The sequence below is a fragment of the Hyperolius riggenbachi genome, chromosome 3 (genome assembly GCF_040937935.1).
Source record: "Hyperolius riggenbachi isolate aHypRig1 chromosome 3, aHypRig1.pri, whole genome shotgun sequence".
Taxonomy (NCBI): Eukaryota; Metazoa; Chordata; class Amphibia; order Anura; family Hyperoliidae; genus Hyperolius; species Hyperolius riggenbachi.
In genome coordinates, this window is record NC_090648.1 from 181,023,867 (window position 1) to 181,048,946 (window position 25,080).

Below are 25,080 nucleotides of genomic sequence, written 5' to 3' on the forward strand. Positions count from 1 at the left end.
TGCAAAAGACTTGAGACTGGGTCAGAGGTTCACCTTCCAGCAGGACAATGACCCTAAACATAAAGCCAGGGCAACAATGGAATGGTTTAAAACAAAACATATCTATGTATTAGAATGGCCCAGTCAAAGCCCAGTTCTAAATCCAATCGAGAATCTGTGGAAAGATCTGAAAACTGCTGTTCACAAACGCTGTCCATCTAATCTGACTGAGCTGGAGCTGTTTTGCAAAGAAGAATGGGCAAGGATTTCAGTCTCTAGATGTGCAAAGCTGGTAGAGACATACCCTAAAAGACTGGCAGCTGTAATTGCAGCAAAAGTATTGACTCAGGGGGCCGAATAATTACACACACCCCACTTTGCAGTTATTTATTTGTAAAAAATGTTTGGAATGATGTATGATTTTCGATCCACTTCTCACATGTACACCACTTTGTATTGGTCTTTCACGTGGAATTCCAATAAAATTGATGCATGTTTGTGGCAGTAATGTGACAAAATGTGGAAAACTTCAAGAGGGCCGAATACTTTTGCAACCCACTGTATACTGTAGCTAAGGCTAATAGCAGGCCAGCAGCAGGCCTGGCCTGCACACACACAGAATCTAACTATAGCAGCTGCTGCAGCACAGAGTCTGACTGTCACTGACTGAAATCACAAAATTACACAAGCTAGCTAACTAAAAAAACAATACAATAGTGATATAGTACAGGTTTTATGTGCAAAACCGCTCGGTTTTATCACAGTATACAGCACTTGCTTAACCAACACCACTGGAGATGTCTCTCAGTGAGCAGTCACAGCAAGGACAAGATTCTCATCATGGCTCCTGCCTTATACACAGGAGGGGCTGGCCAGGGTTCCTCTCTGTGATTGGTTGCTAGGGCTTCGGCTGGGAGCCCTCTGATTGGCTCAATGAGGTCATGGAGCCCTCTGATTGGCTCAGTGTGTTATGCTACCCGGATTCGGATATCCGAACTAGATATCCGGATTTCGTTCCGGATATTGCATGCGAATCCGGATTCTCCTGGATCCAGATTCCGGATTTAGCCAGCTATCCGGAATCGGGATCCCAGGTTGGATAGCTGAAAAAGTTCGGGTAATCTGGGTAGTTCGGTACCCGGAATCTGGATGAGCATCACTGCTCATAAACTGCAGCTTAGAGCAGACAGGCCAGGACCGACCCAGCAGGTATTTTGACACCTAGCTTTCCCTGTCCTTCCTTCAAAGAAACAGGACTGATCTTTATCAGCACAGCTGATCTGCTTGATTTAGCAAACCTTCCTTGACCTCACAAATATGAAATTAATCTTTTGTCATAAATATGACTTTCCAAAGGGGGAAGACCCTCGAAATGCAGAGATTTGGAACAAACCACACAATTGGATGTTTCTGAAATGTTAAGCCCTGCCAAAGCAGAGATATGCATTTTGGGGTCACAATTCCCCCCAGCTCACTAGAGATGGGAAGTTCGGATCTTTTCAATGATTCGGATGATTCGAATCGAATCATTGAAGAGATCCGGATCTTTGATCCGAATCTCGGATCATTTTACTAGGGAAGCATTCGGGGGTGAAATGACTAGCAGGACAGGACTTTCCCTGCGGTGGACAGAGAAGGGGAGGGGGGTGGACACACAGAGAAGGGGAGATGATAGACAGAGGGCAGGGAGTGGACAGAGAAGGGAGGAGGGACGAGCAGAGAGCAGAAATGTTTGTTTGCACACATTACCCACATGCTGCAATCATATGCTTTACATATATTTCACCTATATAGTCATCTGAACTACTTTGAATGCAAACGACACACAGTGAAAGAAAGCATTCCCCAATAGTGTTGTCCGGATCATGAACGATTCGGATCTTTGATCCGAATCTCTTTTGTGAGTCGAATAATCCGGATCATCAAAATAAACAGATTCGGATCAAAAGGGGTGGGGCCAGGAGCGGCACGCCCCCCTCTCTCAGGGGGCACCGGGGTCCTGGAAGCAGAGCAGAGATGGATCGCTCAGTTGGAGGGGAGCCAGCCTTGCAGGGACAGGTAGTTAGGAGAGGGGACATGGGTGCCACTGCCAGATATGTGTGCAGCACATTACTGGCTGCAATGTGCTGCTGATTATAGGCTGTCTGTTGTAGTTGTGAACAAATGGGAAACTTTTGGCTGAGAAGCACAGCTCAGTAACTCTGCAGACAGCGTGCTGGGCTGAATGAATGACAGGACAGGCACTGTGATTGCTGTGCAATATGATCCTACTGCACTCTGCTCTAAACAGCTGCACTTATCTTCTCCCTAAATTTATGATGTATTCGAGGTGAGAAAAGGGGAATGCTTTCTTTCACTGTGAGACGTTTGCATTCAGAGTATACAGATGAACATATAGGTGAAATATATGTAAAGCATATGATAGCAATTGGGTATTATGTGCAAAAAAACATTTCTGCTCTCTGCTCACCCCTCTTCGTTCACCTCCTACCTTCTCTATCCACTCCCTGCCCGTCTCTGTCCACCATCCCCCCTTCTCTATCTGTCTACCCCCCTCCCCTTCTCTGTCCGTCCACTCCCCCCCTCCCCTTCTCTTGTCTGTCCACCCCCCTCCCTCCCCTTCTCTGTCTATCCACTGCAGGAAAAGTCCTGTCCTGCTAGTCATTTCACCCCCCAAATGCTTCCATAGTAAAATGATCCGAGATTCGGATCAAAGATCCGGATCTTTTCAATGATCCGATTCGAATCATCCGAATCATTGAAAAGATCCGAACTTCCCATCTCTATTGCCCAAAGCATTCCCAGAAGTGAAGTGCAGCTGTTTAGAGCAGTGCAGGAGGATCAATTTGCACAGCAATCACAGTGTCTGCCATTCTAGCCCAGCACGCTGTCTACAAAGTTACTGAGCTGTGCTTCTGAGCCAAAAGTTTCCCATTTGTTCACTGTGCAGCACTACCGAACAGACAGCCTATAATGAGCAGCACATTACAGCCAGTATGTGTGCTCTACACAAATCTGGCAGTGGCACCGATGTCCCCTCTCTCTGATCTACCTGTCCCTGCAAGGCTGGCTCCCCTCCAACTGAGCAATCCCATCTCTGCTCTACTTCCAGGACCCCGCTGCCTGCTGAGAGGGGGGGTGTGCTGCTCCTGGCCACGCCCCCTTTGCGATCCGAATCACTAATTTTGATGATTCAGATGATTCGACTCACAAAAGTTCATGATCCGGACAACACTACAGCTCACTCATGTTTGATATCACTATTCTTGATAAATCCTGACCGACCCAAAAATGTTATTAGATTTATCACAACATGTAGGGTTTTGGAGATAGAGCATATTTTGTAGTTTAGACATATTTTTTGTCTCCATGAGAAGGGGCCGGCTCATCTCAGGTTCCTAGAGGTGTGTGATCCCCGCCCTCACTCCTCCTTGCTGAGTGAGGGGTATAACTATGGAGAAAGCAGGAGCTCAGTGTCCTTCGTTTTCCATCTGTTGTCGAGTACCATCCGACAGGACATGTGGACTATGGCAAGCGGCCATCTTGGATTTTTTCGAGACAAAGACTTTTGATCGCCGAATGGGCTTTCAATTGCCACATTGACTTCCAATAATGGTATAATGAACTGCATTATAGACATTCTATGTCCAATTTTCATCCTTTACTCATTTCTATAACCCCAGTCTGTTCTGATTGACAGTTATATTTACCTGTCAGGTTATAAAGTATATTTGTGTGTATGTTTTATAATAAAACGATTGAATCATCCAGTCTTGCCCTTGTTTCTGTTGTTTCTGCCTATCTGATCATTGCTTAGAACTCTGCCTCAGAAGAGACACACTACCAAATTCTAATTTTAAATTGTTTATTTGCTAGCTAGGTTGTAAAGTAACCGTTTCTTCCTTTTAGGTGTAGCTAGGTGGAGTCTGTCCGCCCCATTTAATCCGGACAGTAGTGACAGCATTACCATCGATTTCCAGCGCAAAATTGATAATTTTATTTTACCGATTTTATGTACAATCAAGATTGTATAATGTATGGGCCCACCAACCAATCTTAAGCGGTTTACTATGCTCCCAGTGAAATTGCCTCCAGAAGTCTCTAGTGAATGAGACCTGCCTGGCAACTGTGGCTTAGTAAGACGGGATTGGTGGGTGGTTGTTACATTGTCAACAGTCTGTTCACCGTATTTCAAGTCTTTGGATGCAACTATTCCCTGAATGGGAATGGTCGCAGATTTGACAGAGTTGGTGCGCTTTGTCACGTTATCATCTGTGATCCAGCAAATGGTCTTTTTAACATCAGCTTGCTCACAGTCTTTCAAGCCATCAAATGTGACTATTCCCTGTTGGTAGCTGGAGTAAGTTAAACGGGACCACAGGTCTTTCTCAAATGGATCTATTTGCAGCATAATTCAACTGTCAACTGCCCGGGTTCCTGTCTCTGGTTTCCTTGTCCTTTGTCATTGGGCATGGAAGGCCTGACAATTCCTTGGAAAGCTCAGATGATTTACGCCTACCGTCCAACTATTGAGGTCCCTCAACCGATTAATGAAAAAGAAAATGACAGCCATAGTAATAGCAACATTTAGGCTAAAGAGGCCCTGGTTTCTACTCTTGGTCCAGATGACAGTTCAACCTTCATCTAAACTTCCGGAAATTCTGGATATCATCTCACAGAACCAGCTTCGACACCCATGCCCTCAGAGACTTACATTGATGACCTGGAAATTGAGGAGAAGATTCATAAAAGATGGATGTGCACCACAGGTAAATGACACCCTATTCAAAGCTAGAGAAACATCAACTAACAAATCATATGACAGGGTATGGGAGGGATTTATAGAATTTTCCACAGCACACCAGGTGGACTACTCATCTCCTCTAATCCCTAATTTGCTTTCCTTTCTTCAAAAAGGTCTAGATCTTGGACTAAGTATAAGCTCTTTAATAGTTCAGGGTCCACTTTATCCGGTCTCAATAGCTCTCCTCTCACAGACTTATACAGAAATTTTTCCAGGCCGTCACAAAATTGAGACCTCCTATAAACAAGATATTCCCTCAATGAGATCCACCTGTTGTGCTGGCATATCTTTCCGCTTCTCTGTTTGATCCATTGGAGCAATGCTCTATATGGCACTTAACATTAAACACAATATTCCTTATTGCTATAACATCTGGCAGAAGGGTATCAGAAATTCAGGCATTGGGTTGCAAGGAGCTATTTGTTGTATTCTTTTCAAACAGGGTAGTACTACATCCTCTGTTATAATTCATACCAAAGGTTGTTTCCAAGCGACATCTTAATCAAGAGTGGACTATCCTTTTTTTTTGCAATTGATGAAAAAACTATACATCCTCTGGATGTTGCAAGAACACAGCAAAGATATTTGGAGGTAATAAGTTCTTTCAGAGTCTCAGAATGCCTCTTTATCTCTCCAGCCAGTCCAAGAAAGGGTCAAAGAATCTATTCAAGAACCATGGCTTCATGGATAACCGAGACTATCAGTCAAGCCTACAAGGTCAGAGGGTTGAATGCGCTGGGAGTGTACCTCAGCATATTCCACCAGGATTTTTTGGGGCACCCACACTGCAAAATAAAATCTCTAAATCCCTTTGTTGACCTGAGGAAATGAACGGTGACGCGAGAAATGCGTTGTCCTTTTTAATTGTACTTAAATAAACCTTACCTGATCTAAACCCTTGTTTTTCTGGGGAGGTAAGATACCTCAATTATTTATTGATGTCTTTTTAACGTATACTCTGAGAGATATTTATTTTTAGGCGCCTCCACCCTTCTTTAATATCCAAATCCTGGGCCGCCTCTTCAAGAATTTCAATTTCCACCATATGCAATTGATCCAGTGCCAATACCTTTGTGGGTCATTATCAGATTGATCCAGCCTTATTATCCACTGTTGATTTGGGGAAAAGAATTCTGGAGTCTGTAAATAAATAATGTCTTGCAGCACCCTCCCTCTCTTTTGTTAGTTCTACTTATATCCCAGGAAGTGTGATGACACGGAGGCACCAGGGAAACAGGAAAATTTATACATACCTCCCATCCAAATGTATTTATTTCAAGGTCCTATAGGGGTTAGGGGGTAGAGCTAACCCAAGAAGTGTGATAAGAGGGAGTTGCAGCAGGAAAGGAAAATTATGGCAGGTAAGTATAAATGTCCTGTTTAACTACCTGAAGACCGCTTCACGCCCATGGGCATGGCGGCGGTGGCAGCCCCAGGACTGCCTAACGCCGATTGGCGTCAAGTCCTGGGACTGCATTTTGAAGGAGATCACACGCAGGCTGCGCGCGCATCTCCTGCTCGGGGGGCGGAGCTTCGCCCGCCTCGCCCGCCTCGCCTTCAGTCTCCGAGTGGTTATTGCCGCTCAGGAGACTGTTAGACGGCGAAACCGCCGTCTTTACTGTTGCTGTACTGGGAACAGCCGTGTGACACGGCTGTCCCCCTGGGGGACAAGAGAGCACAGAAGTCTATGAAAGCCAATCGCCGTGATTGGCCGGCTAGGGGGGAGCGAGGGAATTGAAAAATAAATAAAAAAAAAATAGTAAAAAACAGTAAAAAAAAAAAAAACAAACAAACATAAATATTTATTTTAAAAAAAGAAACAACTTGGGGGCGATCAGACCCCACCAACAGAGAGCTCTGTTTGTGGGGGGAAAAGGGGGGGGGTAACTCGTGTGCTGTGTTGTGTGGCCCTGCAGCTTGGCCTTAAACTGCAGTGGCCATTTTAGTAAAAATGTGCCTGGTCTTTAGGGGGTTTTACCACTGTGGTCCTCAAGTGGTTAAAGGATACCACAACTGACATGTGGCATAATGAGATAGACATGGGTATGTACAGTGCCTAGCACACAAATAACTATGCTGTGTTCCTTTTTTTCTTTCTCTGCCTGAAAGAGGTAAATATCAGGTATGTAAATGGCTGACTCAGTCCTGACTCAGACAGGAAGTGACTACAGTGTGACCTTCACTGATAAGAAATTCCAACTATAAAACACTTTCCTAGAAGAAAATGGCTTCTGAGAGCAAGAAAGAGATAAAAAAGGGGGAAATTCTTATCAGTGAGGGTCACACTGTAGTCACTTCCTGTCTGAGTCAGGACTGAGTCAGCCACTTACATACCTGATATTTACCTCTTTCAGGCAGAGAAAGAAAAAAAGGAACACAGCATAGTTATTTGTGTGCTAGGCACTGTACATACCCATGTCTATCTCATTATGCCACATGTCAGTTGTGGTATCCTTTAAACATATCAGTGCTGCACAGATGTTTTTGTGTTCTAATGCTGTTCAAAATTCATTTTTCCATTTCAATTTGCAGACAGCTGTGTAGTTCCAAAACTGACTGTAGGGAAAAGTTGCATTACATTTCTAGACTGAAATCTATACTCTGTGTTGCTTTAGTTTTCAACACAGCTAGTCCAAGCACTTTCCCCTTCCTGCATCGGTAATTAACAGTACAGAGCAAGATAGTTGTTGCTTATTTTCCATATCTCCACACACTGAGTGACTGGTAGCTATACACACCCCCAGCACTGACTCAGGGCTGGTGCACACCAAAACCCGCTAGCAGATCCGCAAAATGCTAGCAGATTTTGAAACGCTTTTTCTTCTTTTTCTGTAGCGTTTCAGCTAGCGTTTTGCGGTTTTGTCTAGCGGTTTTGGTGTAGTAGATTTCCTGTATTGTTACAGTAAAGCTGTTACTGAACAGCTACTGTAACAAAAACCGCCTGGCAAACCGCTCTGAAGTGCCGTTTTTCAGAGCGGTTTGCGTTTTTCCTATACTTAACATTGAGGCAGAAACGCATCCGCAATCCAAAAAATGCCTCACCCAGGCATTTTTCGTTTCTGCAAAACGCCTCCCGCTCTGGTGTGCACCACCCCATACATTGACCAAGCAGATCCGCAGCCGCAAGCGGATCTGAAAACGCCCAAAAAGCCGCTCGGTGTGCACCAGCCCTCAGTATTTTACAATCAGTGTAGAGTAGGTGAACATTTAAATTCAAATATCCCAGGTACATAATGAGAAGTCATATGATACTGTATTGCCATTAACAATAAGAATACATCAAGATGTACTGAGAGGAGTGCTTATTTCTCCACAAAGTTGGAATTTTATTTTCGTTGAAAAAATAGGATTCAAAATAAAATTAGACATGTCCGCAGCTTTTTTTTCCCCAGCTTTTAATCTATTTCTGGACACACATTCTGCAATGACAAAAGCAATGAACATTTCATTTGAATGCTGTTTTTCATTTAAAGTCATTGGGAGTTGTGCTGAAAAAAAAAAGCCAGATAGTTACCTAAGGAGAGGGAAGGCTCTGGGTTCTATAGAGTATTCCCTCTCCTCTCCCAGTGCCCTTGGTGTCGCACTGGCTCCCTCGTTGAATCCCCCATCGCAGGGGACTTGACAGGCGGCTCCATACTGCGCACGAGCGAGTGTGTGAGAGATGGTTCCCAAAGACTTCCGAAGCCTCCCTTCGGCGGCGGAGACAGCAGCATTTCACCGAATTGTTGAATGAATGCTGCTACGGGGGATCCTGCTCTGGAACAGGCACTGGGAGGGGAGAGGGAAAGCTCTATAGGACACAGAGCCTTTCCTCTCCTTAGGTAAGTATCTGGCTTTTTTTTTAACGGGTTCCCATTGACTTTAAAGGACAACTGAAGCGAGAGCGATATGGAGGCTGTCATATTTGTTACCTTTTAAGAAATACCAGTTGCCTGGCTGTCCTGCTAATTCTCTGCCTCTAATACTTTTAGTCATAGCCCCTGAACAAGCAGGCAGCATATGAGGTATTTCTGACATTAATTTCTGAGATTAGCTACATGCTTGTTACTGGTGTTACTCAGACATACTGCAGCCAAATAGACCAGCAAGGCTGCCAGGCAACCAGTATTGTTAAAAAAGGAAATAAATATGGCAGCCTCCATGTTCTTCTCACTTCAGTTGTCCTTTAAAGGCTGGTACACACCCTGCAATTTTCACTTCGGATCCTGTTTCCGATCGAGAAAAATATACAGCCTTCAGAATGCCAGCAAACAATCCCAGCTCAAAATCGAAAGCAGATCTGACATGCTGGAAAATTTTGATAAAAATTTTGCCTATTGTTTAGTGTGTATATTTTTTCAATCCATTTTCGATCAATATCCAAACAGGAAAATGATCGGAAATCTGATGTGAATATAGAAAAAATAAAAATGTATACATGTGGATGTCAGATCCAAATAAGAGTAATAAATTGCATGGTGCGTATCATTAAAACTTATACAAGTAATTTTAAGCAATCCATAAGCATACTTACGCTTGTTAGATTGTGATGTAGTTCATCAAGGACATATATCAGCAGTTCCTGAGCATCATGTTGATTTTTCCTACTAAATGGCGGGTGAATCTGGCACACAGCTAGCCAAAATTCTTTTGGCTCCACCACTGACTGGGCTTCCCCAAACCACAGCTCTGCCAAGAGTTTGGCAAAGGCATTCGCAAAATCTTTTCTATCCCTGCAAAAGAACCACAAGCAGAGATATTTTTAAATGCCCACAGCCTTTATTAAAGAACACTGTTAGTAAAGAAAATTAATTTTTAAATAAAACTTGTAACAAAAGAAAAAACCCTCTGGGGGATACTTACCTCAGGAGGGGGATCCTAACAAGGCTTCCCCTGTTCTCCATCCCGGCAATCCAATGTTGCGAAACCCCCCCCATTTCACAATATAAACATACCAGGCATACTAGGCAGAGATTGTGCTTAAAAAAATCAATAACAGCATTTTATTAATCCAACAATTTCAACACTAACTGGTGCATTAAAATCACATGGGATGGCCACCCCGTTACACAACCACCCAATACACACACACCATGCCATGCACACAACGGCCGTATATTGAGTATACTGGGGATATATAGGATAAAAGAACAGTCCTCCATTACTAGAGAGCAATTAACTCAAAGTTGCAGCCTTGAGATACTCAGATTGTGGGTGCAATATAGTTGTTCCGAGATCCAAATAGTTATCAACAGCATGCATATACATAAGCCAGATGGTCAAGCAGATTAGCACCTTCATGCAATTACAAGACTAAGCAGGTTAGTATGTGTATTCAGATGCGAAAAAGCTCACGCAGCCATCGCCGCTATAAGGCGTATCTACATTGCATGGTCTCACCAGAACGCTGCTTGAATGATCATATAGTTCAATAGGCAGTAAGGCAGAGTAGCATAATCTCACCACATCCGGATCGGGTTGAAAATATTTATTCAAAGCCAGCCTGAGCAAACGCAGAGAATAGTACTGCGCCGGCCAGAACCCAAAGTCTGGCCACTTCAGGTTCTGGCTGGTCAAAACGGGAAGTGGCCGTGCTCCTGCGGCCAGTGTTAGAAATTAAATACTCCCGTCCGCATAAATGTCTTGCTGCGGCCAAATGTTTTAAAATCCCAACATGAATTAATTACAAATATTGTAGTGAAAGGAAAGCAAAGAAAGTCTCTTTATCATTATGTTTTTTAGTATTATGAACCTAAAATAATGTGTACCTTGCAATTAAGTTCTCAAATTGCCAAGAAAAGAAGTATTCAACAAGTGGGACAGTAGAGCAAAGACACTGAATAACTGCATTCATGTAGCAAGTGTTCCCCAGATTTTTCAGTCCTGTCACTCCTTTTTCTTTGCCTTGCTCTGCGATTCTGCTGGATGCCATGCGGTCGCTGTGTCAGAAAGAAAAAAGACAGAAAAGCAAGCTTCAAATTCAAGTTTTGTGATAGTAATGATTACAGCAGTTCATCTGACAAGGGAAACAGAGCGTGACGTCACGCACACGCGCAGAAAGTGCCCGGCAACAGGAGCGCGATCTAGAAGGCGCTCCGCCAGGCAGCGCAGGCGTACTATGTCAGCGCAGGCAGTCAGTGCGACCCGGAAGTAGTAAGAGCCCCAGGGATTTGGAGATGTTCGCCGGCGAACGGTTCGGGAACCGTTCTCCACATCTCTATTTGCAATTTGAAAGCTCTTGCTAATGTAATGCTATGGGTGTGATCCCACTTGAGCCATTTGATTTTATAAAAATCCCCCATAGCATTGCATTAGCAAGAGCATTTTTAAATCACTAGCGATTAGAAATCGCTCCTAGTGGGTTTCTGGCCTTAGGCCTCTTGTACACTGCAAGCAAATCAGATTCAGATTCAGATTTTTAATCTGTTTTTACATCCGATTCCGATTCAGATTTTTAATCTTAACTGCATGCTGCGTTTTTTGATCCGTTTTTCTGTTGAATGTATTCAAGGAAAATCGGAAACGGAATCGGAATCGGAAACGGAATCGGAAAACGGATTTGCAGTGTGCAGGGAGCCTTACACAGGTTACATAGTCTAAATTGCACAAATAGCAAAACATTTGTTACCTAGGTAACGCCTGCTTTGCTATTGCAATGTGCATGAAGTAAGTAGTGTGACATGTGGTATACTAGCAACGCACCTGGTAACTAGGCAATGTGGGTTGAATTATTTGCGGATGTACAGATCAGTGATCTACTCAATAGTATAACAATTATGGCTAGATCTGGCCTTTGTAGTTTGTATTTACACTTACACTCTGTCATGGTTTACAGAAGAGCCTTCAGCTATATCCATAGATGTAGATGGGGATATACAGTCACCTTTATACATCTGGCAATGCTACATTCTATGTATATTGCAGATGTATAACGCAGGAGACATCTGAGAATTAGCACATTTTTTAGTAGAGAAATATATATATTTACATAGAAAGAGGGACAAAGTCCTGAAAGAGGGACTAATTATGAGGAAAGAGGGACAGATGGACAGGGCACCCAAAGAGGGACTGTCCCTCCAAAAGAGGGACAGTTGGGAGCTATGCACAATAGGGGTAACATGCATACGATGCTTTCACTCTTATTTACATGTCACCCCTCTTGTGGAGTAATTATTTACAGTGTGGTTATTAAACATTAATGGGGATTACGTGCTGCTTAAGTGTTTACATGTGCTTGCTGTATAAATAATGTAAGTGGAATGTTTCATAAAATGTACCCCTTTTAAATGCTGAATAGTTTCTCCTGTGTTTTCATGGTTGGATCCAATACCAACTGTCTACTGGACACAAGACCACATATTTCCCATAATCCCTAGCAGTTATCGTTAAAAGCTTTCCAGTATGGCAGCAGCTTCCTATTGATTCATACAGAATTTGTTACGCAGCAACATATCTTTGGAAATATTTCATATCGCCTTTTTGATTGAAAATATTTTCCCCCTGGGCTGGCTGTAATTTTCAAAATGGCTGTCACACTGCCCAAACTAGATTTGGCTCCAGTCATAATTTTCCAGGGTTGGTGGGACTGTCTTGATTCATTGATTTCTCTTCACCTGTTTTCCTTCTCTGTAGTCTCAAGACTGGTACACACATCCAATTTTGATTGGCCAATTACTTACCAATTTGTTTTACCACCATAAAATTTAAAGGGCTACTGTAGCAAAAGGGATATGGAGGCTGCCATATTTATTTCCGTTTAGGCAATAAAAGTTGCCTGGTTTCACTGCTGATCCTCTGCCTCTAATATTTTAAGCCATAGACCCTGAACAAGCATACAGCAGTTCAGGTGTTTCTGACATCATTATCAGATCTGACAATATCAGCTGCATGCTTGTTTCTGGTGTTAGTCAGACACTACTGCAGCCAAATAGATCAGCAGGGCTGCTAGGCAACTGGTATTGTTTAAAAGGAAATAAATATAGCAGCCAATCCGATTTTCAAAGCGCATGCATTTTGCCGATTGCAAGAGCATTGTTATTAACCTAGTAATTGCAGTGCCCTATACAGAGTAGTGCAATCTGTTTATAACCCGATCGCAAATGTAATGCATGTTGTATTTTTCCTGTGTTTGCGCATTGTGCTGAAGGACAGCACTACAGCACAAAACCTCGCTCCCCAAAGCTGCATACAAATGCACAGTTTGTACACAGTATTTGTCGCCTGACAACATTAAACTTGATCCTGTGGGTGGCACTGTGGTGGCCCCGATTCTGTAGAGATGTGTCACTAAGCAACAGTCGTGCAACGTATTCGGTCTCTATGATGAAGAAACACCAGGCACAACAGAGAAGCTTCAGTGGGGTGATTAAAGGTGACATGTGACATGATGAGATAGACAGTGGTATGTACAGTGCCTAGCACACAAATAACTATGCTGTGTTCCTTTTTTTCTTTCTCTTCCTGGAAGAGTTAAATATCAGGTATGCCTCCAGACTTCACCTGCCTGAGGAAGTCGCCTCACTTGGCATCATGGGTGGACCGGACCTGCATGCAGTCAGAGCGAGTGAAATCTGATCAATGGTGTCGCAATAGGGGGTGCAGCATTATTGCCCTTGGGCTAGATTGTAGTTGAGTTGAATAGTAGTGATCATTAACACACAGTTTCCCATCCCCTTCTTGCACCTCTGACACTGTGGTTGTCCTTGATTTGGTTTCGGTGTGTGTTCTATCAATTGTTATCTATATCATGCTTGGGGGGCCCCAATGCTAAACTTGCACTGGGGCCCACGGCTTCTTAGCCACTGAATCTGATCTGCATATTCATACAAGTCAGGACTTCATACTCATGGGTCAGAATGAATTGCAGACAGGATTATCACAGAAGCTGGACATTGTTTAAGAAGGAGTTAACTACACCCTTCATACTGCTGTCACATCAAATTCCCTTAAAAGTGTGTGGACAGTTTCCGAGTTTCTCATACTTCTGCTTCCTTCTGCCGTGTCAAATAGAAAGAGAACAAGTTTAGGATGACTGTAATTTGCCACTGCATGGCTTCAACTAATCATAGCTAAGCTTCATATATATTCGGGAGATGTCACCTGTGATTTAGGGCCTTATGTGCTCCCAGTTGATCTTTTGGCTGTTCACAGAGCCAGGTTAGTTAGATTGCAAAGCAATGTGTGCAGTGGGGAAAGTTCATGTAAGCTCAGGACCCCCAAGCATCACACCAGTCGGTGCAGGATCAGGCAAGCCAAGCCATAGCGAAATAGATATGTACAAAAAGGATCCGCAATCCAGACCAGGTTGAAGTAAAAGGCTGATATCTTTATTCAAAAAATCCACAGACATGCAATAAAATCACAGGATCAACTCACGCGTATCGGGCCTACCATCTGCCCTTAATCGTAGTTGGATTAGATTATAGTTAGTAGTTAGATTTTTTGAATAAAGATATCAGCCTTTTACTTCAACCTGGTCTGGATTGCGGATCCTTTTTGTACATATCCAAAGCAATGTGTGCACTGAGATGTCAAAATATAATAAAAACAATGTCTAACATTAATAGGCTACTGGATTTCAGTTTACATGAGGAGATATGTTGTCCTGCTGTTCTAACTATAGATACATTTTCTACACCAGCAATGTCACGTACACCTATACCTATAGAGAGACCAGCTTGATTCACCCAAGTAGGGATGGTCAATGAGATGCAGACTATTTTGAGTTAATGAAGGATTATGCAAATATAGCATCTTGAAAATGGACCAATCACATTCCACGTAGTGGTTATTGCTCTCGCATTGCAGCGCTGGGTCCCCGGTTCGAATCCCAGCCAGGTAAACATCTGCAAGGAGTTAGTATGTTCTCCCCGTGTCTGTGTGGGTTTCCTCCAGGCATCCTGGTTTCCTCCCATATCGCAAAAACATACAGATAAGTTAATTGGCTTGCCACTAAATTGGCCCTAGACTATGATACATGCACTACACGATACACACATAGACATACGACTAAGGTAGGGATTAGATTGTGAGCTCCTCGGAAAGACAGTTAGTAACAAGACTATATACTCTGTACAGTGCTGCGTAAGATATCGGCGCTATATAAATACTAAATAAAAATAATAATCAAACTACATACATTTACATACAGAATTTGTATAGTCCTGCATTAACTAGGAAATATTTGCATCTCATTGACCATCCTTACATCTGAGCTTCCAGGTAAGCCACACCATCTGCACTCACACCTCTATAGAGGCAATGCCACATACACCCATGCCTTCAGGGAGGCCACACTTTGCACACTTGTGCCTCAATAGAGGCCATGCCACGCTCACATGTGCCTCTAGAGAGGCCATGCACAACTGTTCCTCTGGAGCAGTCATACCATGCACACTTGTTACTAGAGAGGCCATTCCACGCCCACCTGCTATTAGAGAGGCCATCCCATACACACCTGGCGCTAGAGAGGCCATGTCACATTCACAAACCCCTCTACAGTGGCCATGTCACATGTGCTCATGCCTCTCCAGGGGCCACCATTCATAAGCCTCAAGATGTGGAACATACACCCATGCCATCTTTGTACACCACTCTGTGCAGAGTATGGGATGTGACAGGAAGCCTGTGGTGAATGACAAGGTGCCCATCTTTACATTGTAAGCCTTTGGCAAGGTCTCTACCCCAACTCCCCCCGCCGTGTTTTTCTAGATCTTGCAAACCCAGCTATGCCACCCTTCCCATGGACTACCTCAGACTTGAATTGCTGGATCTCTGTTACATTTTATGTGTAACCTTGTGCTATGTTGTATAACCACGTGCTACATCTGTCTGTCACCCCTTGTTTACATTGTATGTATCCCTATTGTCCAGTGCTGCGTAATATGTTGGCGCTTTATAAATGCAATAAATAATAATAACTGTTTTGGATTAACTCTACTGCCAAACTACTCATAAATTGATTTAATCCAATATGTAGAAGAAGGCACTCCACAGTCTCCAAACTTGCGTTTGACTTCTTTCTTTGAGAAACAGCACACACTACATGTTATGGGTACTCTGACCCTTCATCAGGTGTAACCACCCACCACCACACCACCCCTTAATTGCTTAACGTGTTGCATAAAAACAAATATATACAGTATCCAAATCCTCATACAGGGAATTGCTATACTGCAACACTTTACGCAATTAACTATGTAGGACTTCCTGTGGACTCATGTTGGACTTCCTGGGGGTAATACTTCCTGTGGGTGGTCCTATATAAGGGGTGGTGTGTGGTTACACCTGATGAAGGGTCAGAGTACCCGTAACATGTAGTGTGTGCTGTTGCTCAAATAAAGAAGTAAAACGCAAGTTTGGAGCCTGTGGAGTGCATTCTTCTACATATTGGATTACGTCGTTGCTTTGCAGGAGTGGTGTACCTGCAGGAGAGGAGCACCGGCTCTTGCTACCTTGTCAAGAGCTAGCAGAGGTGAGACTCATAGGTGCAAAGATTGGATCATACATTGATTTACCCTACTGCCATGCTGTGAGCCAGATAGGATTCCCAGATTGGAGGGCATTGTGAGCTTATCATTGGTGGATTGGTGAGCCCCATTTGTTTGCAGTGACATACTTTTCTGCATTAGGTTCCTGTGGACTGATCTTTACGTATGACACCACTGTTCATAACTACACATGCATATGTACAGTATATAATTTTTTTTTATTTACAGTGGATTCCTATTTTTTTTATTTGGAATGGATTTACTGTATCTGCCATTAGATAAGGACATTTAAGTGGGCCCCCAACTCAATATCACCTGTGGGGTGCCAGAGGCAGTGAGTTGCATCGTGTGGTCCCCGCATAGGGGATTTTTATATATAAAGTGGATTTCTAGATCATTAACTTTGAATAAATGTTAAGTTTTAAAAAATATTGTTGAATGCTGTTACAACCATCTTTAGTGTGTATATTTTCTAGAGAAACTGTATGGCATGCAAAAACGGCGCTGGAAATTTGGGAGCACCAGGCGTCGCTATAGCCCATACTGGGAATTACGGGCATAGTGGAGCTCAGTCAGCAATTTGGGTGCCGTCAAGAGATGGAGCCCAAATTATGATAAAAACAGTGTAATTCTGTCACCAGCAGTAGCTGGCAGCCGAATTACGTCTTAACCCACAGTCTGCAATGCCATGGAGGGGGAATCGCAGACTGCAATGCCGTGGAGGGGGAATGGTAATTAACACTGATGGGACTTTAGCAGGAGCAGGGTGAGCCGTTTTCAGCTTCACCCTGCACCCAATGTCCCAGTGCCTTAATTACACGTACATGTATGACACTCCTGGGATACAAAGGCTTGGAATCACAAAACTAGAACCTACTATCGTATCTTATCCCTGGCTCGCTTTTGTGTTGAAGAGACCCTACTTGCTTCACCATCCATCAAACACAACATATACAGTATGTCTATGTTTTCTTTTTTGACATTTTTTTTTAATTAAAATGAAGTTTAGACCTCTGGATGAGGTGAAATGAATGATGGGTTCCCTGTTTATCAATGACATAATTAAACAACATGGAAATGTGCTGTGAGAATATATAATATACACATGTATGGATCTACAGGTAAAATTACTCACGGTTCCTTCTGTCTGCCATAGTCTGATTTCTGTTCTTCTTTATGAGAATTACTAAGGTAATCATGCCAAGCTGAACCAGAATAAGCACCGATTTCAGTTATCTCCTTGGAGAGAAGCTCTACAAATTCCTCAAACGACAGATCTACTTCAGGATCCTTATTTTCACGTGAATGAAGGATAAAAGCATTAATGCAAGAGATATGAACCAGCAGCCAGAAGTGAAAGAAGAACAGTAATGAAGGGTAATCCTTTTCTTTTCCATTGAGAGGAAATATCGCATAGCCCTCCCAGTCAGAAAAGTAGATGATAGAATCTGATGATAGTGTCTTGGTTTCTGCATAATCTCTATTTGGTAATCGATAGTTATCCCCAAACCAGGGAACGGACACCAGCTTTATACCATGGTTTAAAAACTCTTCAATGATGGCTTCATTAACTGGAGCTGAATTGTCAATCTGGACAGTATAATCCATGTGACAAAACGGCTTTAGGAGTTTGCGGATTATGTACAGAAAGGGGATGTAAGCAGATTCATTAAATATTTGGGAAATGGAATATATGAAAAAATTACAGATAAAACCTGTATCTGTGTCCACCAGCAAAACAACCCGTAAGTCTATGTGGGGCTGTTCTTTATTTAAATCCACTTTGTATTTTTCAACGCAGAGAGTATGAGCATTGAACTTTACTGAAAAAATGTGTTTACAGATTAAGGCAAGTTTGTCCTGCAACTCATTCATTTCGTGAAGGAAAGCTGAGGAGCCCTTTGCTGCAGAACTGAACGCAGTGAATATATCTCGGAACTGTACATTTGCAAAAAGCTTATGATACCTTTTCATTGATAGACTAATTGTTTCTTTTGTGGGCCTTGTATCAAATCCAAGCAAACCACTCCATAACAGATTTCCAATCCAGTGCATAATCTCTGCTTCTTCCACCTTTCTTGAGCTCCATGGTGCATTGGCAGCCTTCAGTGACCTTCTAATAGATCTGTTGATGTTCCTCACAACCTTTGCCAAGATATCTCCATGAAGTAAGTGGCAAAATATTTCCTTTTTCAAAGCCTCTTTTCGATATGCTGGATTTAGAGGTTTGGTCCCTTGTCGTCCTTTAGATTTCTTTTTTGGCTTTAAGGGAAAACATCCTCCACAAAAGCCACAGGATGAAGAAACTTCTTTGACCAGATAGTTATCCTCAGTTGTCCATTGCACTGATGTGAGTGTGGCAACTATAACATCCATACCCGGCCGTGCAATACATGCTCAGCTCATAAACTCAGCAGATGGCTGCCCATAACTTACTGATTGCACTTTCTGTTTGTGGGAGTGGTGAACTGGTTTCCACAGACTCTTGAATTAAAGCAACTGATGTATGTTTGTCATTTGTTACAGCTATGCTATGGTAAACACAAGAATAATAGGTGACGCAAGCTGACACCTTAATACCTGCTAGCTAGATCATTCACACTGTACTGTAGTGTTTAATTCTTCCTGTTGATACATTGCTAACACTTCCTGTTGAAATGTTTGCATCCTAAATAAAACATCAAAGCAAATGTTAAATGTTAGTATCTTTTGTTGTTTTTCTTGTAGTTCAGAATCTTTTAATATCTTACCTGGCCACAATGCTCAGTAAGGTCCATTTACAGTGCCACGTTGCAGAGCTGCATTATGGCCTCTTTCTCAGTGCGACATTAAAGTTGCACGTTAGAAAACGCAGACTAACGCACAGCAATACTAAGTCTGTGCAACATTTACAGTGCACATGTTGCATTTGTGTGTAATGTGTAGCGTTATAAGAATGTGCTGCATGCTATGCATTTAGCAATGAATCTGCTGCGTTATGTGTGTTGCACATGCTCAGTAATTTTTTTTTTAAATGTCACACGTGCTGTTTTCGTTCCATCACTGTGCGACGAAAAGAGATGCATAAAGAAAGCGTCCAAGTTAAAGTCTATATGCGTTGCATTAGGGCCGCGTTGTGCGGCCTTAACGTCGCACTGAAATGAAACGTCCTACTGTGAAAGAGGCCTATAAAGTCTTATAACGCAGCTTACCGCACTGTAGCACTAATTCTATGGTAACTCACTGCTTGCAGTGCATTACCTCTTAACGCAGACACGTTGCGACTTTAACGTCGCTTTAAACCGCAACGTTCCACTGTAAATGCGACCTTAATCATTTCTTTATTGACAATGGTTTGACACAGGGGATTGTCAAACTAAACCACAGCAGCGTCCTCCCCAAATGATTGCACAGCGTAGGGATTAGATTGTGAGCCCTTCTGAGGGACAGTTAGTGACAAGACAATTCTATTCTGTACAGCGCTGCGTAACATGTCAGCGCTATATAAATAAATAAATAATAAATAGTTGAAAGCATGCAATTCTGTAGGATGTAAAGCTGAAATTAGGAATCACAGAATAGAATAAAACACTACAATAGAGCAGCACTCTCCAGACATCAGTTAACGTATCCAAAGTCTCAAGTTCTGTGTGTAGTGAGAGAGATATAGAGGCTGCCCTATATATTCCCATTAAAAAAGCCACTTTCCTGTCTGTCATGATAATCCTGTGCTTCCATCCCGAGTCTCTGACCCAGACAAGGTTGCAGATTAACTTTAACCCACAAGCAGTGAGTATCTGTCAAATAGCGAGAGTCTTACAAGGCCCCTCATTCATTAGTGCCAGTTAGATCTCCAAGGACATGAAGCACAGAAACTCTAATAGCCACGAAGGAGCGGACAAAAAAGCTGAACTGCTTCGTTCTACTGGGCATGCGCCAACCATACTTCTGCAAGCTTAGTTCAGAGGCAGTCATCTGTGGTTGGGCGCCTGGGCAGAAGTTACAGCGGGACCCTGCATTAAAACGATGGGCTCTACCAGGATCATCCAGAGACTTCTCGATACTGAGGTACAGTATCTAACTTTTTGTTACTTAGGTATTATATCATCTACCGATTTTGACTGGCCCCTGTTTAAATGATACTACCCTTTGGAAAGACCCTCTAACTCAGGAACAGTGCACCGCACCGAAGCAGGGAATAGTACAAATGAAATCAGTAGATGGTATAATACATAAGTACCCTTTTTATGCTTCACTTCAGGACTGCTTAAAGGAAACCTAAAGTTAAATAAAAGATGCTACTTTAACTTACCTGGGGCTTTTTCCAGCCCCCTGAAGTCTTCCTGGTCCCTTACTACTGTCATTCTGCTCTGCTCCCATAAGCAGCAGTGCTCTTGTAACAGCTGAATGCATGGCCCAGGGCCGTGCACCTCCTGACCACCCTTCTGTGGACAGGAGAATTCTGTGCTAGATAGTTGGTAAATATTGGAACTGTGCATTTGCAGAACTTTCCCAGCCGAGGCCGTGTATGCAGAGAAGCCTGAGGCTGGCCCATTTAACCAGCTTTCAAATGGGCACTGCTGCTGAACGGAGCAGCAAGGAATGACGGTGGGGCACAGGAGGACTGCAGCTTCAACTGGCATCTTTTATTCACTTTAGGTACCCTTTAAAGTAAACCTGAGATGAGGAAATAAAAAGATTTTATACTCACCCGGGGCTTCCTCTAGCCCCATGAGCACTGATGCATCCCTCGCCATCCTCCCAAGTGCCTCCGTTCTGTCGTGCCAGTCGGCTCTTCTATGCATGAATGGCCCCTCCACCCATGTGCAGAAGAGCCACATTGTGCAACTGAGCAAGATTACCGGGGCTGATTGCGGCAAAACAGAGGCACTGTAATGAACAGCGGAGATGCCGCCGCGTGGTCTAGTGACGGGGCGGCTATCTCCGCGTTCAGACCGGCGGTTTCCGCGCAGCGACACGTGTCTGGCTTGGCTGGACCTTCTAGTGCACACAGATAGATAGCTACGCGTGCGCGCGCCAGGCGACAGGACATTTATACCAGCAGAAGGGGAATCAGCTGATCAGGCCGATCAGCTGATCCCAGCTGGACTCTGGATTGGCTGAGTGGCTCGGGTGGGGCTGCACAGCACTGCAAGTATATATAGACCTTGCTTGTCAGTTGCTGGTTGTCTGCCGTTGCGAATACTTACATGTGAGCACTCAGACCAGTCAGATCCCACAGTGTGTTAGAACCAGGAGGACCTGGGAATTCACACTTAGCCAGATTACGCTTGTGTTATATGTTAGACCAGTTCCAGGGTGTTGTGACCAAGGACCTCACACCCAAGCTTAGGGATGCTGTGTCATAGCTGTGTTATACTTCAGACCAGTTCCGGGGTGTTGTGACTAAGGACCTCACACCCAAGCTTAGGGATACTGTGTCATAGCTGTGTTATACTTTAGACCAGTTCCGGGGTGTTGTGACCAAGGACCTCACACCCAAGCTTAGGATTACTGTGTCATTGTTGTGTTATACTCTAGACTAGTTCCTGGGTGTCGAGACCACGGACCTCACACCCCAGACTAGGATTGTGATTTATATCTGTTATTACCATTTGCTCGGGTGTTGCCGACCTGGCCTGCCCGACCCTTCTGGCTGTCACTCATCCCTCGAGTGTTCAGTCTGTCTGTACTACCCGTGACACTATTCCACCAAGTGTCAGTTAGCTGCAAGGACCTCTTGCTCTGCAGAGAGTCCTTCCTGCAGTGCAGCCAGTGACCTCTATCCCATTGGAGTCCCCTGGCTGCAGTACAGTCTGATTCCCAGTTTATCAGGGAATCGCTGGCTGCCAGATCATCTCTATCTCCTCTCTCAAGGAGATAGTCCCTGCACAGCCCAGGGCCACCTGCCCCTCAGGTGGTTCCTGGCCGAGCTGCACGTATCTCCCGCCTCACAGGAGATAGCCTACAGTTTCCCTTAACACTTATACTTCATTAGGTGTCCAGAGGTTAGGCATACTTGTATTATTGGTGATTCTGCAGATCATCCATAATCGAGTATATATCTGTATTGTTGATGGTTCTGCAGATCATCAATAATCAGATTCTCTCTGTGCTGACACCAATCGTTACAGGCACTCAGGATGATGACGAGGGACGCATCGGTGCTCATGGGGCAGGAGGAAGCCCCGGGTGAGTATAAAATCTTTTTATTTCCACATCTCAGGTATACTTTTAAGTCCTGTAAATTGCAAGATGGTCTCAATGGATTGGACTTGTATCAGCACTATCCACAGATAGCTAGTTTGCTCCATGGTCCAGTTCTGTTTGTGTGTCCATTGTAGGTGTTTTCGGTGATGGACAATAGTCAGCATTGTCACTCTTATTGGTCTGCAGCAATGGAACCTCGTACACAGCAGGATTAGGGGGTGTGTTCCGACACTTTACACAAAATGTACCCTCTTACAATGGATAAGGCAATACCCACATTATTCTACAAAAATGCCTTAAAAGGGCTGCAGACTGAGCCTCTGTGTACAAGTTTAAATAAAAGCCACATTCAGGAAAACAGCAGTGTGCTGCTTACAGATTGAACGGGAGCATTGTACATTACTACTCAACAGTGACAGGATTTTAAATGTTTGTTATTGAAGACTGTCCTGCTTTTGGTGTTTCGGTAGTTTGTGCTACAGCTATGGCTGTAGTGAGTCTTTGGTGCCCATGATCCTTCCACTGAATTAGTTAGGTTGTTCAACCACACTGCTCACAATCCCCGCAAGGTCCTAATAACACTGTGCTATTAGTCCTACTTGGCAGCCCAGGTTTACTGGAAGGTCACAGCAAGAAATAATAAGGATGGGAACAGTGCTGCCCTCTGCTGGAGGTGGAAGCATTACATAATGCTATTTCATCATATAGGCTCATAAGAGGACCCACTGCTACATTCTGTAAGGTGTGTCAAGAGAACAGTGTCCAGAAACACCAGACAGGGTGATTGATAATAAATACTGTGATAAGATGTGTTACCAGACTAGTGTGCTGGAAAGATTTTTGTCCCTTTGATTTATCTGAAAAAAAGATATGGGTTATTTTAAAAGGTGGAAAGTGGAAATCTCTTAAAGGGCAACTGTAGCGAGAGGTATGTAGAGGCTACCATATTTATTTCCTTTTAAACAATACCAGTTGCCTGGCTATCCTGCTGGTCCTCTTACTCTAATACTTTTAGCCATACACCCTGAACAAGCATGCAGCAGATCAGGTGTTTCTGACATTATTGTCAGATCTAACAAGGTTAGACGCATGATTGTTTCAGGTGTGATTCACATGCTGCTGCAGCTAAGTAGATCAGCAGGGATGCCAGGCAACTGGTATTATTTCAAAGGAACTAAATATTGCAGCCTCCATTTTCTTCTCACTACAGTTGTCCCTCAAAGTGTAACTGTCGGGCATCAAAACAAAAAACAATTCTTTATTTTTATCTGGGAAACAGGTAATAAGGATGCTAACCGGGCAAACCAAAAGTTAAAAATCACGATTACTTTTCTTGTTGATAAATGATCATTCCCCAGTTTACCTGACTCTTATATGGTACGTTGCCGCACAAAGGAAGTTGCAGGGCATGCTGGGTTGCCTTTTTTTGCTTCTTTCCCCTCAGACTTAACTAAGGCTCAGTGCACACTAAAAACCTCTAGCAGATCTTCAAAACGCTAGAGGTTTTTGAAGCAGATTTTCAGAGCAATTCTAGGCATGTTTAGAGATTTTCTAAACATGCCTAGCCTTTTTTGGAGCGTTTTTGTAGCAGATTTCATATATTGTTACAGTAAAGTTGTTCCTGAACAGCTTCTGTAACAAAAATGTCTGGAAAAATCACTCTGATATAGCGTTTTTCAGCGTGGTTTGAGCTTTTCCTATACTTAACATTGAGGCAGAAACGCTTCTGCTAACCGCAAAAATGCTGCAGGAGCCACGTTTGCGGTTTGAGATACATTAGCCAAGCGTTTTCACAGGCAGCAGCGGTTTGGAAAACGGTACCAAAAGTGCTTGGTGTGCACCAGCCCTAATCCAGCCTGATTGGCTAAAGCCTCTTTCTCTCCTGTTTTCCCCTCCCGCACCTCTGTTCCTCTCTGATTGGTCAATATTTCCCATGCTGAGACAATGCACTTTCTATTGCAGAGCTGAGTGGGAGTGCCTAAAGACTGGGAGGAGGGCAGGCAATGCATACACAATTAGGATTGGAAAGGACATCAGGATTGGCTTCAAGATAGACACAGTTAAAATAGAGAGTCCTAAGAAGGATTTTCTCTTTTTACTATAAAAACCCCCCACTAAAATCAAAATGTGGACAGTGCAATACAAATGTTAAGTAGAGCAAGTATTTAGCCATTTTTTTTCCTGAAATACTATGGCTGCCAGCTGTGGTGGAAGTTACCTTTATCGCTTGAATACTTTCAATCCTGTGCTGAGCAGATAAAAGAAGCCTTTAGTGGATCCAAGTATTTGAATCCACAACTATATCCTGAAACAACTGCTTATTAAAAAGTACTGCTGCTGTTTCTTAGGGTGCATACACATCCAATCTTGTTTGGCCAATTCTACCACTTACATCCAGTTTCACAGCTTGCCTACACAATCTGTTCACAGTATTCAAAATCTGCATTGCAGTTCAATGGTGTGCTGTATGGTAATGCACCCCAAGCAGTGTGCTACCACAAAACACAAGGTAACAGGTACAGAGAAGCATACTTTTTATTGACTGCATGTGGCCCTAATGTGTCAATGCAATGTCCCACCATGAACATGGCCTAAAGGTAGCCATACACTGGTCGATGTGCCATCAGATTCGACCAACAG

General features: G+C 43.4%; 1 protein-coding gene across 3 annotated transcripts in view; it reads right to left on the reverse strand.

Moving 5' to 3' along the window:
• The window catches only part of USP50 (ubiquitin specific peptidase 50), a 54,850-nt gene extending 36,976 nt beyond the window's left edge, over window positions 1-17,874 (reverse strand). For 2 of the 3 annotated variants that reach the window (XM_068275386.1, XM_068275385.1), the window contains exons 1-3: window positions 17,387-17,874; window positions 10,531-10,701; window positions 9,297-9,495 (exon numbers count right to left, since the gene is read on the reverse strand). In XM_068275386.1, coding sequence (XP_068131487.1) covers window positions 9,297-9,495; window positions 10,531-10,701; window positions 17,387-17,859 — 843 coding nt within the window. In that variant the 5' untranslated portion in view covers window positions 17,860-17,874. Of the gene's footprint in view, window positions 1-9,296; window positions 9,496-10,530; window positions 10,702-11,578; window positions 11,851-17,386 lie in introns of those variants that run through there. The other variant, XM_068275387.1, reaches the window with a different exon arrangement.
• Between the last annotated feature and the right edge of the window lie 7,206 nt (window positions 17,875-25,080).